Here is a 13,741-nt window from a genome sequence, read left to right as displayed (position 1 = left end):
TTTTTTTATAAAGATTTTATTTATTTATTTGACAGAGATAGAGACAGCCAGCGAGAGAGGGAACACAAGCAGGGGGAGTGGGAGAGGAAGAAGCAGGCCCATAGCAGAGGAGCCTGATGTGGGGCTCGATCCCACAACGCCGGGATCACGCCCTGAGCTGAAGGCAGAGGCTTAACCGCTGTGCCACCCAGGCGCCCCAAGGCTTACTTCTTAAGAACTCTTTGGTTTTAATAAAATAAATAGACCAAGAATTGGGAGCTCTTTGAATGTCACCTTCTTACTTTTCTTTTTTGAGACAATATGTAGCTATAGGTTCATTTCTGCTTGTAGGGGGTAGAAGAGGCCGAATCCCCAAACCTGTTCTCTAACAGGGCTTCTTCAGAGAAGGGTTACATCAACAGAAAAAAGCTACGAGAAAAAATCTTGTAGAGAGAGGGCACCGGCCATTGTTTGCCACATTTCTCAAACTTGTTCGATCTCAGGGTTCTTGTATAGTTAAGTGTCCTGTGAGTCAAATGGGAGTTCTCTGGAACTCACTTTTGAGAAACCCTGGGGTTGGATATATTTTCCTTGGGTTCAGTAATATGTGGAAAGAGATCTGTCCTTCTGCCAAGTGATGAATGTTCTAAGTTGGACGTGAACTCTAGAAACAGATGCAGAGTCACTCTATGCATAATCTGTGAAGATTTGCTGAAGAATAGCTTTACGCTTAACACTTCTCTTAAACCCATTTGACATTGTTTCGAGTACTCATGATGGAGTTGGGAAATAGTGAAGTGAACAAAAGCAGAATGGTGTGTGGTCCGTGAGGCAAGGAGTGGAGTCTCCAAGCTTGCTGGGCCCTGCCGTGAGCAGACAGTGGACAGGCAGCTTTCCTGAGTACCCACTGTGGTCAGGTTGTATCCTTCCAGCACAGGTAGCTGTGTACACGTGAAATGTGCAGTCACACCTAACTGTATTTTGCCAGAGCAAATCTAATTGCGTGAGATCTGAGAATATCAGATAAAGTCAACGAGGCTGTCAGAACTCTGTGCGAGTGACCTGGCCCCAGCTGCCCCTGAATGCTCCTGACCCTCCCCACCGGACCTGGGCCATCCCACCCTCCTGGCACTCTGCTGTTCCTTCAGGACTTTACACTTCCACTTACTTAAATAATTGATATTAATAATATTGTTTGGTCTTCCTCATAAATTATAAGCCCCACGGCAGGAGAGATTCTTTTTATCACCACTACATCCCCAGGGCTTGAGCTACAATAGGCATTCAGTAAATGTTTTTTAAATGACTAACTGAGAAATCACACCTCTGTTTCTTATAAACACATCTTGATTCTGTAACTTTCATCAGTGTTAATGGTTCCATCGTCCTCACTGCTTTGCAATGTGACCTGTTGTGTGCTTAATTTCACAAGACCCCTGAATGGTTGGACAGTGATTCCTGCCAAAAGTGTGATCAGCCTTTCTTCTGGAACTTCAAGCAAATGTGGGACAGTAAGAAAATTGGCCTAAGACAGGTGGGTGATATGGATCCCTCATCAAACTGGAATAGAGTGGAAACAGCTTCACCTGTGAGCTTAGACGAACTAGCCCCCTCCCGCCGCCCCGGGCAGGGGTTGTGGTAGGGGTCAGGCACTACCCTGGAGCCACTCTGAGACCCCATGTTAATTTATTCTCTTATCTGCTGCAGCTCGTTCCTACTGCATTCAGTTTCTGAAGCAACTTGTTCCAAGTAGTTAAGGGATATGATTTTAGAATTCTAGTGGCATCTACGGAAATGCACCTTAAAATTAGAGGGATCATGCTTAGCTCATAGTGGGACCAAACCGTGAAATTATAGAAGAGGTATTTATTTCGTCTTAATAATTTCACTTTCTCTCTTGCCATCTTAGTTTTAGTTGTTTAGAGCTACTTGTAATAATCGAGCATTTTCAGTCCGATTCACGGTTGGGTTTGGTCCTCCCCAAGGAAATCAGTGTTACTCACCTCGCCTGAGCATGGCCAAAGTGGAGGCAGTAGATGGAGCTGGGCTGCATTCACGCTCTCCTTCATCCAGCAGCATGATCTCTGCAGATGGTGCCCCCCCAGTACCCAGCTCTAAGTAACCTGGCCACTGGGTGGTCCTCTGGAGTTCAGACTAACCGTAGCTGGGAGGGACCTAGGATGGGCGGAGGGGGGCTGTGGTAGGGAGGTGGGAGTAAGGCTGGGTGTGGTGACACAAACAGATGTGTTTCCAACGTTCTGCATTTGAATAAAGAGCTCAATAAGAGAACACCGGTGAGTTCCTTCCGTTTCCTCCGCACTCATCCGAATGCCGAATGCCATAGACCACCCCCTGAACCTACGCAGCGGGGCGAGTTGGGGCGAGTTGCGGAACCGTAGCAAGCCTGTGCTCTCTCCCCTTCCAGCACCACTGCCGCAAGTGTGGGAAGGCCGTCTGCGGCAAGTGCAGCTCCAAGCGCTCCTCCATCCCTCTGATGGGCTTCGAGTTTGAAGTGAGGGTCTGTGACAGCTGCCACGAGGCCATCACCGATGAAGAGTGAGTTCCGGCAGTCTGCAGACTTAGCAGGGTTAAGGACAGAATGCAATTTGGTACTGCAGCCATGACCACCAGTGCCCTAGTTCCTGCTGGTTTCGAATACAGACCATGGCAAGTGGGCACAGCCCTCCTTTCTGCCAAGAGATGCGTGTTCTCTCGTGAGATAGGAAAAGAGAGTCTGCCTCAAGATTTCCCGTCTTCTGTGCTCTTCTCCACCCCAGGGCCAGGTGCCCTACCAACAGTCTTCTTCCAGCCATCCCTGCTATCCCTGTCTTTCCTTGCAGGAACCCAGGTTTCACTCTCTAGCCCAAGCTGGTATTTTTACAGGAGCTGAATCAGCCCACCGGCTCGAGGCTGCATTTTCTCAGAAAGAGCTAAGCCGCTTTACCTAAGAGGCCAGTACCACCAGCTCTCTAGCGACTCAGTCTCGCTTGGTGGTCTTGCCCGATAACCTGGGACCTTAGGTTACTGCATGTCAGTGTGCTGTGGGCGGGGCGGGGGGTGGATCGTGAAAGGGCACATCTGTGTTCTCTTCAATGGCGCTCATTGCAGACTGCCCCCGAGGTAAGCAGAATGCCCTGCAGCAGGCATCCCTTTTAATGAACGACAGCAGGATCTCCTAGGTAACCCGTCTGCCCGATTTCCCCCACCGCCTCCCCACCTCGTATATAGTAGAATCATTTTAAGTACTAGATGAGTGTCTCGAAACAGCATGTAAACAGCAGCGTATTTCAGATACACCAGAGGAAGTCAGCATTTAAAGGAAAGTCGTGGCGATTAATACCCCAGAGCATTCTCTTACGGATAACCCTAATGTGTGTGTTTTTCTCATTCTTCTTTATCCATACCAAATATAAATTAAGATGCCCTTCCATCAGTAAGCATTTATGTTCATTGATTATTTTCCACTCATCATATGTGATGAAATTAATAAGAGAATTCTTTTCATTAGAGAGCTGCAAGAGACTTTAGAGATATTCTAAATGAATTATTCATTTTATAGATAAAAGACACAGACCCAGAGAGCCTAAGCAACTTCATTTTAAACCTAAGTCTTGAATTCTCAATATTTTCAGGTGATCATCTTGGGATACTGAAGGTCTGTTCTGCAGACCTAGTTATGGGTAACAACGGTCTTCAGAGAGCTCACTGCAGAGGAGTGGGCCCCCTTGAAGCCTGGTGGCACACCAGCTCTCTCCTTCCCCATGTCCCTGTCCCCCTTCCCATGCCACTGTTTCTTCTGCCTCTTCTGCTTTGCCTCTGGACCACCCAGACAATTGACAGCCTTCTTACTAAAACAATGCATAGATTAAAAAATACAAAACAAATAACAATGTTTGTTTATAGACTGTTTTACTTGTTCAAGTGTTAGAATACCAGAGGAAAAACTAAATCTGCAGTTATACCAGGAAAACAAGGAAAAAGAATGGGTAGCCCTTCAATTAGAATGGTAGCTTAGGCTTTGTAACAGGTGTGGGGTTTTTTTTGTTGTTTTTTTTTTTTTTAAAGTCACAGGTAAACTATTATACCAGCAGGTCCTTCTGAGATCAGGCTTAGCAAAAGCACTGAGGTGTTTAAGATTTGTCAAAGGTATATATAGAGATTTTCATAAGCTCTGTCAGAGCAACAAGTGATCCATAAGACTTTGGGAAATGTCATCATCTCTTTCCCATTTTGGAGAAGATAAGAATCCTTTCACCTTTTAAAAACGTACGTGGGTGGCTCAGTTGATTAAGTCTCCTACTCTTGGTTTCAGCTCAGGCTGTGATCTCCTGGTCGTGGGATCGAGCCCCGCGTCAACTCTGCGCTCAGCGTGGAGCCTGCTTAAGATTCTCGCTCCGTTTCCTCCTCCCATTTGTGCTCACTGTCTCTCTCTCTCAAATAAATAAATCTTTTTTTTTTTTAATCATTAACAGATTCCCAGGGAAAAAAGGTAGGTATGAGGAGCAGTTTTAAAGTGAAGCAGTCTTAGTCATTTGGCTACACATTAGAGCTTCATGACACCTTAGATCTCTTTCCTTCATCCGTGTGCCACCACTTTTCACTCTTGGAAACTTACTTTGCTCCTTCCAGACGTGCACCCACGGCGACCTTCCACGACAGCAAACATAACATTGTGCACGTGCACTTTGATGCAACCAGAGGATGGTTACTGACTTCCGGAACTGACAAGGTTATTAAGGTAGAGTGCCATATTCTTTTAAAACCTTTCCATCTTTGGCCCTATGTCAATACACAGGAGCCCCAAGACTGTGTGGGGTCTGCTCACAAGGTTACTCTCAGCTGTGAGCATTTTTGAGAACCCACTACATGCAAGGCCCCATGCCAGGGCCCTGGCTGCACACACCAAGATCAGACGTGGCTCTTGGCTGCAGGGAACGTGTCGTCTGCTGGGGACTTGCTCTGTCTTTCTGATGGTTAATAATAGGTCACATGTTCAGCAGCCAAAAGAGTGATACAGGCAAGAATTACCTGAAGAGCTCAGTAGAGGGAGATGGGGCTGCTGGAGAGGGCGTCAGGAAGGAAGTGGGGTTTGAACTGAGCATTGAGTGAAAGGAAGGACTCGAATAAGCCAATGAGTAATAAACAAGATCTTTTCCTCGTGAGATCAATTAATCCAGAAGCATCCCTCCAGGGCCTGTCTGAGGACTGTGCTGGATGGAGCTGGTGCCGCAGCAGAGGCCCCGGACAGGAGGGGCCACAGCTGCGCCGCAGCTCACCCAGCATACCGAGCGCTGCCACCCCGGCCTGCTGTGGACCCTTCTTGGAAGCAGCAGCAGGATGTGGTTAAAGTAACTCTCACTAGGCCCCTGTGACTTTGAGCGAGTTTAAACTAAACTCTAGGCGCCTCGGTTCCTTTAGTTTTGAAAATGGGACGTCTTGGAAGACTGTTTGGAAGACTGGACGAGAGAAGATCTGGAAGGGACACAGCACGTCCCTGGGGCCCCCTGGGGGCCTCATAGATGTTCGTTCCCTTGCCCCAGAAGAGAATCTGATCTGTTGGATTCTCTACTAGCTGGATGAAAATTACCCACGGCCCTGGCTTTGACGTCTGTGTTAAACATTTTCATGGCAAAATACCATTTTATAGCTTTAGAAATCATGTTAGTGTAGTACTTAGTTGCTTGGCAAATTTAAAAGCTCACTTGTATTCAGTCATAAGGACTGTTGAGCCTCAACACAATGGAATTTCAGTTCATCCTGTATTTTCTTTTCCTTCCCGCAGTTATGGGATATGACCCCAGTCGTGTCTTGATGACACTGCAGGCGTCAGAAAGATAGTATTTACTCAAGAAACGGTTGTCGGAATCCACATCGTTACTGGAGCTGTCAGCAGACGTGTGAGAGTTGGAGAGAAACTCGCGGGCCGGGCTGAGTTGGCATGGGAGCTAGTGAGTGGACACTGGCGAGGGGACTCTTTCAACCTGTTCATACAATAGAAAAGAAGATATTTTTTTAACAAATGGTTTATACACTCTGGCTGTGCTACCTTGTTTTGAACATACTGAAAACTCTGTGCGGGGTGTTTAATTTGTATGTGTTTCTCACTTCCTTCTCGTTGTTGCTTCGTGTGTTGGAGAGAGAACGGAGGCATCTGTTCGGGGTATTTTTGGTCGTTATAAAATCATTTCCATGTTTCCTTCACTTGGTCACGTATTCTGTGGTCGGCCTCCTTTTCCTCTCTCTGTGTCACGCCCCGTCTGCGTCATGTTCTCCTGTGTATGTGTTTATATTTACACTCTTTATTCTCAGTGTTACTGCTTTCACAGACCTCCTCTTCCACTGAGACGTTCAGAAAACCGTTCATGTGGGTTTTCCAGCTGACTTCTTGAATCACCTGAAGAGTAATCCATTTGGAGTGTCTAACTCATTCCTGTGTGGGCCGCATAGACGTGACCTTATGCTTCTGCCTCAGTCTTCGGTCTCTGCTGTGAGAAAGCGATGTGACCACTGTGGTCGCAGAAGCAAGTGATTGTAACTCCGGGCTCCAACTCTCAGTGCCTGGATCGTTTCTCATTCAGTGGAGCCTTCTGAGCCTTTTATGTTTTCCTGTGATTCACACAGCTCTTCCTCGCTTACAGTATTCAAAACAAACCCAACAACAAAAAAAACCCCAAACCCTGTGTCCTTCAGAAAAAAGCATCTTTAAGATGTGTTTGTCCACACGACGTCACCTCTGAATTTGAATGTGCTCCTTACTGCGAGATTATATCCTGCTCTACTCCTCACCATCTGTATTTTCTTCCCCTTGAGAAACTAGATATTTAAAGATTTTTATCTTCATGTATTTTAGCAGAACACTTTGCACACTTTCATACTAAAGCTGTGTGATCTGAGACATGAAAGGTACCGAGTCCTACAGCTCATACTGTGTTCCAGTTAGGAATGTTAAAAAAAAGAAAAGAAAAAAGAGGGCTTTAGAAAACGAACCTGAAGAATTCTAATTTTAAGGGAATCCAATCAAACTTGATAAGGTGAAATATTCTTGTGTGTAGTGACTCAACTCGGGATATTGAAGTCCTTTTTAGAAATCTTATTTTCACCTGTTGGCAGCAGGCGTGTGCCATGAGCCTGTCCCATCATGTCCACTTTACACGTCCCACCTCATCCACCCTCACCTGTCAGGGGCATCAGAGGAGCCCTGAGTCTCTTGAGGATCCCCAGGTTAAATTAAGCCTTGTAGAGAAATAGTTCAGTTACTCGCCCTTCACTCTCCAGGCCATCCATGTTATCTTGTTCACTTCCGATTTGACAGGTTTTTGGCAGTGGTGTTTGAAATGCTCCCTATTTTTTTTTTTTTTGGAAAGCCATTTTTTTCCCTCACAATTATTAATTACTTTTCTTTCCAACTGGGAAAAGTACTACCCGCCATCCTCGGCTGCCATAGTCCCATTCTCTGAAGACCCCCTTGACCCTTGTGTCCCTGGGGCTGGGTCTTCCTATAGACGGCTGTGTTGCCGCAGCACGGGGAAGCAGGGCCAGTGGGTAGGCCCGGGCAGCCATGGTACATGGCAGCCGTCACCTGAGACATCAGGGCAGCTCGTGTGACCACACTCTAAGGTTGTACGCACGTGTACACACACACGCACGGAGGCAGTTACCACTTGTCACTTCGCTGTCCCCTTCTGCACCATCCTTGCCTGCCATCAGTCAAAGCTGTTAGAACTCAGCTGATCTTGTCTGCATGATTGTGAGAGAGCTTTCAAAAGGGAATGCAATTTAAAATATTCAAGTATCTATTTTATGGTTTACTACTGGAACTTGTAGCCACGTACTAAGTTGTACCTAACAGAGAATCCTGTGTTGGAAACGAGTAATAGAAAGGAATTGCTCTGTTTTCCCTTCCCTAATTTCGGAGCGTGGCCCGTATGCAGAGAGGGAGACGGTGTCAGTTGGAAGCAGTAGGTCAGTGCCCAGTGAGCCTGATGTGGATCTGAGTTAGGTCTGGAGGAGCTCACACCCCACCGGTGAAGCTGATGTCCCTGCTGGCACGAGTGTCCAGCACGGTTGCCTGGGCTGTGACCCTGCACTTCACTGCAGCCGTGTCCCTCCCAGTGTGGCTGTTCCCCAGCCCGCAGAGCCACTCAGAGGTTGACACCACTTGCCACCTCATTGGTGAGGAGAGTCATGATCAAAAGCCACAGACACGTCATAGTATCCACTGCTCTGCCCTTCTCTTTCTCCTTATCTGTGTGGTGCTTGAATTTGTTAAGAAGTACTTAGCAAACTAACGGTGTTGTGTTTGTGATACTGTGAATTCTTGAGTTTTAGGATGAGTGTCTCCACCATTTTGTGTAACTCATGGAGGGAGAGAGGCTGGTGTCAGGTGTCTTCCCAGCATTTTCTGGACTGGAGGCTTCACTCATAGGAGTGAAAGCTGGCGCCAGCACATGACTTTTCTCCTGGCTGGGTTCACTGTCATAGTTCTTATTTTGCCCTCTTGGAATTGCACTTTACATATATTTTTGCTCTGTTACTTCAGCAGTTCTGGCAAGTAATGCCTAACGTGGACTGCACATCTCACGCACAGACTTGCTCTGCAATTGGTAGGATAAAACCAATCACGTGCTCTCGGTTTCTCCAAAGAAATGATGTTACTGGAACCTTTCATGGCCTGGGTTTGTGTCTGCAGTAGCAAAGGTGGTTTTAAATTAAGTACTTGGAATTGCATGTCTTTTTATATGAGGTCAGTCAATGATGTATTTCTTATTTGATTGTTTCAATTATTCAAGGAATCATAAACTCACAAAACTGGAAGGGATCTTCAGAGATCTAGAATGTTCCAAGCAGAAAACATTTGGTCATACCAGGCAGTCGGATATAGCTGAGGTGTCAACAGGAGAATCTAAAGGAAGAATTTTCAAGGAACACGTGCTTTTGGACATTAACTACTAATGGCATGACTAGGAGGAGTGACCTCTAGGCAGCTCTTGGGAACCAGGCCTTATCCTCTTGTAGGTGAATCTGACACTGCTTTTGGCCCCAGCCCTGTTTCTCAGTGAGTGGGTACTAATGAGGCAATCCTTGCAGGTCTTGATAAACATAAACTTCCGACACTCTTGCTCATGGACCCTCCCCCTCAGCAACAAAATCCAGATGGAAATCTGAGGGCATTGAAAATTCGTCTTCCCCTGTTTGTCTGAAGACCGGCCTTGAGTGAGTCTCTGAGCCTACAGCCTTTGCCTTTCTTAGGGAACACCACCTTTTCATGGCTTGAGATTCATTTTTGAAACACATAATTTATTTTTGCTTAACATTAATCACTTTTTAAAGCCTGGACATTGACTTATAGGTAAAGAGATAGCTCTAAACTATGTACCAAAGTTACTGGACATAAATATTCATTAAATGAGATTCCTTTGATTTTGCCTTTTCATAATTTAATTATATATAAGGGATCATGTTTACTAAGATACATGTTTTAAAGTAAAAGAAAACACTTTGCCAAAACAGTCTTTTTCTCTCCTTTAAAATAAAGGTAAATTTTAACGGACAGTGGCTACCTAGCAAGTTGGTTGGGAAGCACAGAAATTAAGTCCATTTTAAACACGGCGTTCTCTAGATGAGCCACGAGAGTGTAGCCCACTTCAGCCATTTGTGGGGCGTCTGCCCCAAGCCAGGCTTTGAACTAGGCCATGGGGTGCCGGGGCCCATTCCCTGGCCTGGGCAGAGGCCACACGGGGGAGTGGATGGGTCGTTTCGGTCCCATGGGGTCCGTTCTGTGATAGAAGTGTGCGCGGGGCCCACCACAGGAGTTGCGCACAGGGTGCCCGCCCCCCAGCAGAAAGGACTTCTGAGCCGAGGGTTAAAGGTGCAGTTGGAGTGAGTCCAATAGGGAAATGACTTGCAGGCTGCCGAAGCAGAAACAAAGGCCTGCGAGCTGGCATCAGCCTGGTACACAGGGCCACAAGCGATCTGGAGTTGCCAGAGAGTGTCAAGTGCTCGGCTGTAGTCCTGGGGCCTGGGCTATTGTCGCTATGGGGGGGAGCTATGCGGGGTGGCCTGTGACCTCAGAGGGAGGCAGCACATGATTCACCACAGGGGGTTCGCTCAGGAGTTTGAGAGTCAGTTTCCTGCAGCTGACTGAGGTTAGTATCTTGAGTTTTTTGTTGTTTTTTTTCCTTTAGAAAGACCTGGGATGATTATCTTAAAATGACCCATGGCAACTAATTTTGAACTCTCCGGAGGCCATGAGGTAGAGCTGGAGGCCCCCACATGCGTGGACTAGGCCTGGGAGAACTTCTGTGCTAATTCCCATATGACACAGGTGGGCCAGGCTCGGCTGCTCCCCTTTGAAAAAGGAAAGACTATGACGGGTGGTAGGAGACTGTTCTAGACAACTGTGGCATCAGAGGAATATGCAGAGCCAAGCCCTTTGGTGCATAAGCAGGCGGCCATCCTCCATTTCCCTGCCGGCTCGAAATCATTCTTGCAAGTCATGGGTCTTCTCAGTACAGTGTGGAGAACGTGATAAATCCTCATCGTCGTGCCTCTTGCCACGTGGAAGGGAACATTTTTCTCAGGTCAGAGACTGTGAAGAGGGCTCAGGCAGCGCCCCCTCCAAGACCTGGCTCTGCCCCGCAGGGGTGTCTCAGCATCCCCCCCACGGGGCTTGGCACTTTCTGGGTCTTGCCATTCTATCCATTTGCCTTTTTCTTTCACTGCCCAAGTGTCCTACGTCCATTACTTAGTTCAGGAATATCCATATTCATTTTTCAACTTCAGCTCAACTTCACACCCGAGAATTACATACATACCAACGCTTGAGGGTTTTAGTTTGTAATTTAGCCTTTAAACATGATCCTTTCCACTGAGAAACCTATTTAGGCCTAACACACAAAAGCAGTCTCTAAAAATATGATCTGTCCAGAATTGGAGTGGGATTCCTCCTTTGTGTTTCGCATGCCAGGGAATGTTTGAACAGACGGTAGCTAGTCCCTTGTCAGAGATGTGGGAGGCCAGCTAAGGCTTGGAGGAGGAACTGAATTGGATGATCGTTCTTGAGACCCCTTCCAGTCCTGCGATCCTGTGATTCCACGAATGTTTACTTTTGGACTAGTGGCTGACTTCACTCGGACAGACAGGAGTGTATCGGAAGGTCATTGTCTTCTGTCAGGTCAAGGAAATTGCTCTCTGCATTTTTCCATCTAGAGATCTGGAGGAGATGGTGAAGGTGGACGTTGATCATGGTACCATCTCATTAAAAATAAGATACCTCAAAATGTTCACCTTTGTGACTCAAAAACGCTAGCTGACTTTTCTTGGGAGAGAAAGTGTCAGGGAACCATAGGTTGGTTTAAAGGTCTTTTTTCTCTTGGTTCTCTGGGAATCAGAAGAGGGTGAACTCTAATACAAAAAGGGAAAATGGTTTGCAAAACGTATTTCATTTACATGCACGTGTTTTTCTCCCATTTGAATAGATGGCAGCCTTAGGCCCCTAGCATCCGCCCGTATGAAGTATAGACCAAACACTTGTGTCACTGGCAACCACGGTACTCTTCATATATTTGTGTTGGACGCCATTTGCCTTGCTTTTTAAATGACTTTTTTTCATGTACTGTCATTTTGCAAAAGAAAATCTTTATATGAAAAGTACAAAAACTGTTATTAACTGGACAACGGGGAAGGTGCTAGCCCTCCGTTCGTGCCTGCCTACCTACCGCTGTTCCTAACCAGGGCAACGGACTCTTCCATGCTGCACGCCGTCCGTCTCGGGCCCCCGTAGAACCCGGCTGCAGCAGGCATGTTACTTCATGGATATCTTTTTCTTTCTTTTTGAAATGAGCTTCCCCAAGGGGTCAGGTTGAGAATGTCATGAGCCTGAAGCTGGAACAGATTTCTCACATGCGGTTCTAGCAGAACCTTCTGGCATCACCATGCTCTCTGCCATTGGAGACATTGACATTGACTTCCTGACTGATATAGGGGGACCGAGCAAGAACTTATAATGTTAAAATGCCTGTATCCGGTTCTACGTTCAAATGCTGCTGGGTGTTGTGAATGTTTTTAAACTCTGCTCACTTTCTCACTGTGTTCCCTCTAACTGAAACATGCCTTTGGCCATTACCAATGTAAAAGACTCTCAATGCAAAGTTGCCTCCACGGTTTAAAATAAATCTCTGTGGAAACCTTCCTGCAGCTCTGGTCCCATCATTGTTGTCATCAGGCTGAAACACATACACGCCAGCAGTCCTGTCCTGCTTTGGTGTTAAATGTGGGAGGGAAGGTAAGTCTCCGGGCCACTCCTGCACCTGACTGTCTAGACCCCAAGGAGAGCCACAGTCTGGTGAGCCACCATGTGCCCCAGACTCTGTGCACAGCAAATGGGCTGTAGCCATGTAGTCCTGTTTATTTTCTTTATCTTTCACGTAAGTCTGCTCTAACCGCAGTTAGTAAACTTTCCAGCTGAGGAGGAAGGACTTCAGGGCAAATGCAGCTAGGAAAAGCCTCTCTAAAAACTCAGGAACCCCATTTTGTGGATAGGAAAACAGATGAGAAGAAAACAACGGCTTGCACGGCATTGAACAGCCAGTGAGTCGGGGAGCTAGGGTGCCCTTCAAACCCCTGTGACCCCTCTCCCTCTCAGCCCCTTTGTGCCAACACAGCCCACCCACACCCCGCACTCCAGAGGCCCTGCTTTGTTCACAAAAGGAGGGATGCAGTCGAATGGCGCCAATACTCACTGCCCTTTCCGGGCAGGTGCAGCCAGAAAAACCCCTTGCGTGGGGCTCCTTGGCTGACAGCCTGGATTTGAGCACCTCCGAGGAACTGCCCACCTGGGTTTTCCTCCGCTCTGGATGATGAGTGAGGGTTGTTACGCCTTGAACACCAGGAATGTATGTAGACATTCCTTAATCTGTTTGTTGATTTTGCTACAACTTTGTCTGCAGTCATTAGGAGGTAAAACGGTATAATTTCGAAGTTTTTTCAGACTAACACCAGAATGCCAGGTGCATTATTGAAGCCACTCCTCATCTTAAGCAGATGTAATTTGTTTATGTAAATGTGCACTGTCCATAATCCTGCTGTGCACCTAGGGCCACATGGGACTCGCGACAAAGGCAGCATGAGGCCCTGTAGAGTACAGAGGCGCACCGCCCATTCGCACATCTCCCTGCTCCCACCCTGCTTCCCTCAAACCAACGATGTGGGGTGATCTTGAACACAGAATGTTTAAGAAAACCACGTTCTCAAATAAAGGAGAGATTGATACAGGAGGGAAAAAAAACCTCCTACAGAAGATGGAGGTTGGCTTATTCCTGGCCCCGGTCACATTTATTTTAACATAAAAATTCCCAGTCCACTGAAGGTCCTCGTAGCTACAGTGGCGTCTTTAGGAGGAAGGAGAAGTGGAGTCTGTTCACCGGCCCTTGGTCCATACCTTCTCTGGCCCCGAGCTGGGCCTGGCCTGGCTTACTTTAACCTCCCAGCCAGCTCTTCCAGGATTCCTGTGAATTTCTCTTCGGCCGGTGAGGATGATGTTCTAGCAAGAGGCAAATGTGTGGAACGGTTTCTGATCTAACAGTGAGGGGAACACACAGCGGTGAGAAGGGCCGCTCCCCGACTGGCCTCTGCCTGCGGCCATGAGGGCCCCAGATCAGTCAGGTCACCGACACCCACCGGGGGTCCATACGGGTGTCAGGTTTCCCCCCCTCCCCCGCCCTCTAGGGTCTGCACGGATGAGGGTCCTGACGTGCTACAGGAG

The 13,741-nt window shown here is 47.3% G+C and overlaps 1 protein-coding gene across 2 annotated transcripts in view; it reads left to right on the top strand.

Moving 5' to 3' along the window:
- WDFY2 (WD repeat and FYVE domain containing 2) overlaps positions 1 to 12,168 on the top strand; it is a 171,775-nt gene extending 159,607 nt beyond the window's left edge. For both annotated transcript variants that reach the window (XM_034665108.1, XM_019798005.2), the window contains 4 exons: positions 1,412 to 1,513; positions 2,405 to 2,535; positions 4,609 to 4,717; positions 5,762 to 12,168. In XM_034665108.1, the coding sequence (XP_034520999.1) occupies positions 1,412 to 1,513; positions 2,405 to 2,535; positions 4,609 to 4,717; positions 5,762 to 5,791 (372 nt within the window). In that variant the 3' untranslated portion in view covers positions 5,792 to 12,168. The remainder of the gene's footprint in view (positions 1 to 1,411; positions 1,514 to 2,404; positions 2,536 to 4,608; positions 4,718 to 5,761) is intronic.
- Positions 12,169 to 13,741: the final 1,573 nt, after the last annotated feature.

Source organism: Ailuropoda melanoleuca, chromosome 7, assembly GCF_002007445.2.
Source record: "Ailuropoda melanoleuca isolate Jingjing chromosome 7, ASM200744v2, whole genome shotgun sequence".
NCBI lineage: Eukaryota > Metazoa > Chordata > Mammalia > Carnivora > Ursidae > Ailuropoda > Ailuropoda melanoleuca.
The sequence above is the reverse complement of the archived record's forward strand: the minus strand, read 5'-3'. Positions and strand labels throughout refer to the sequence as shown.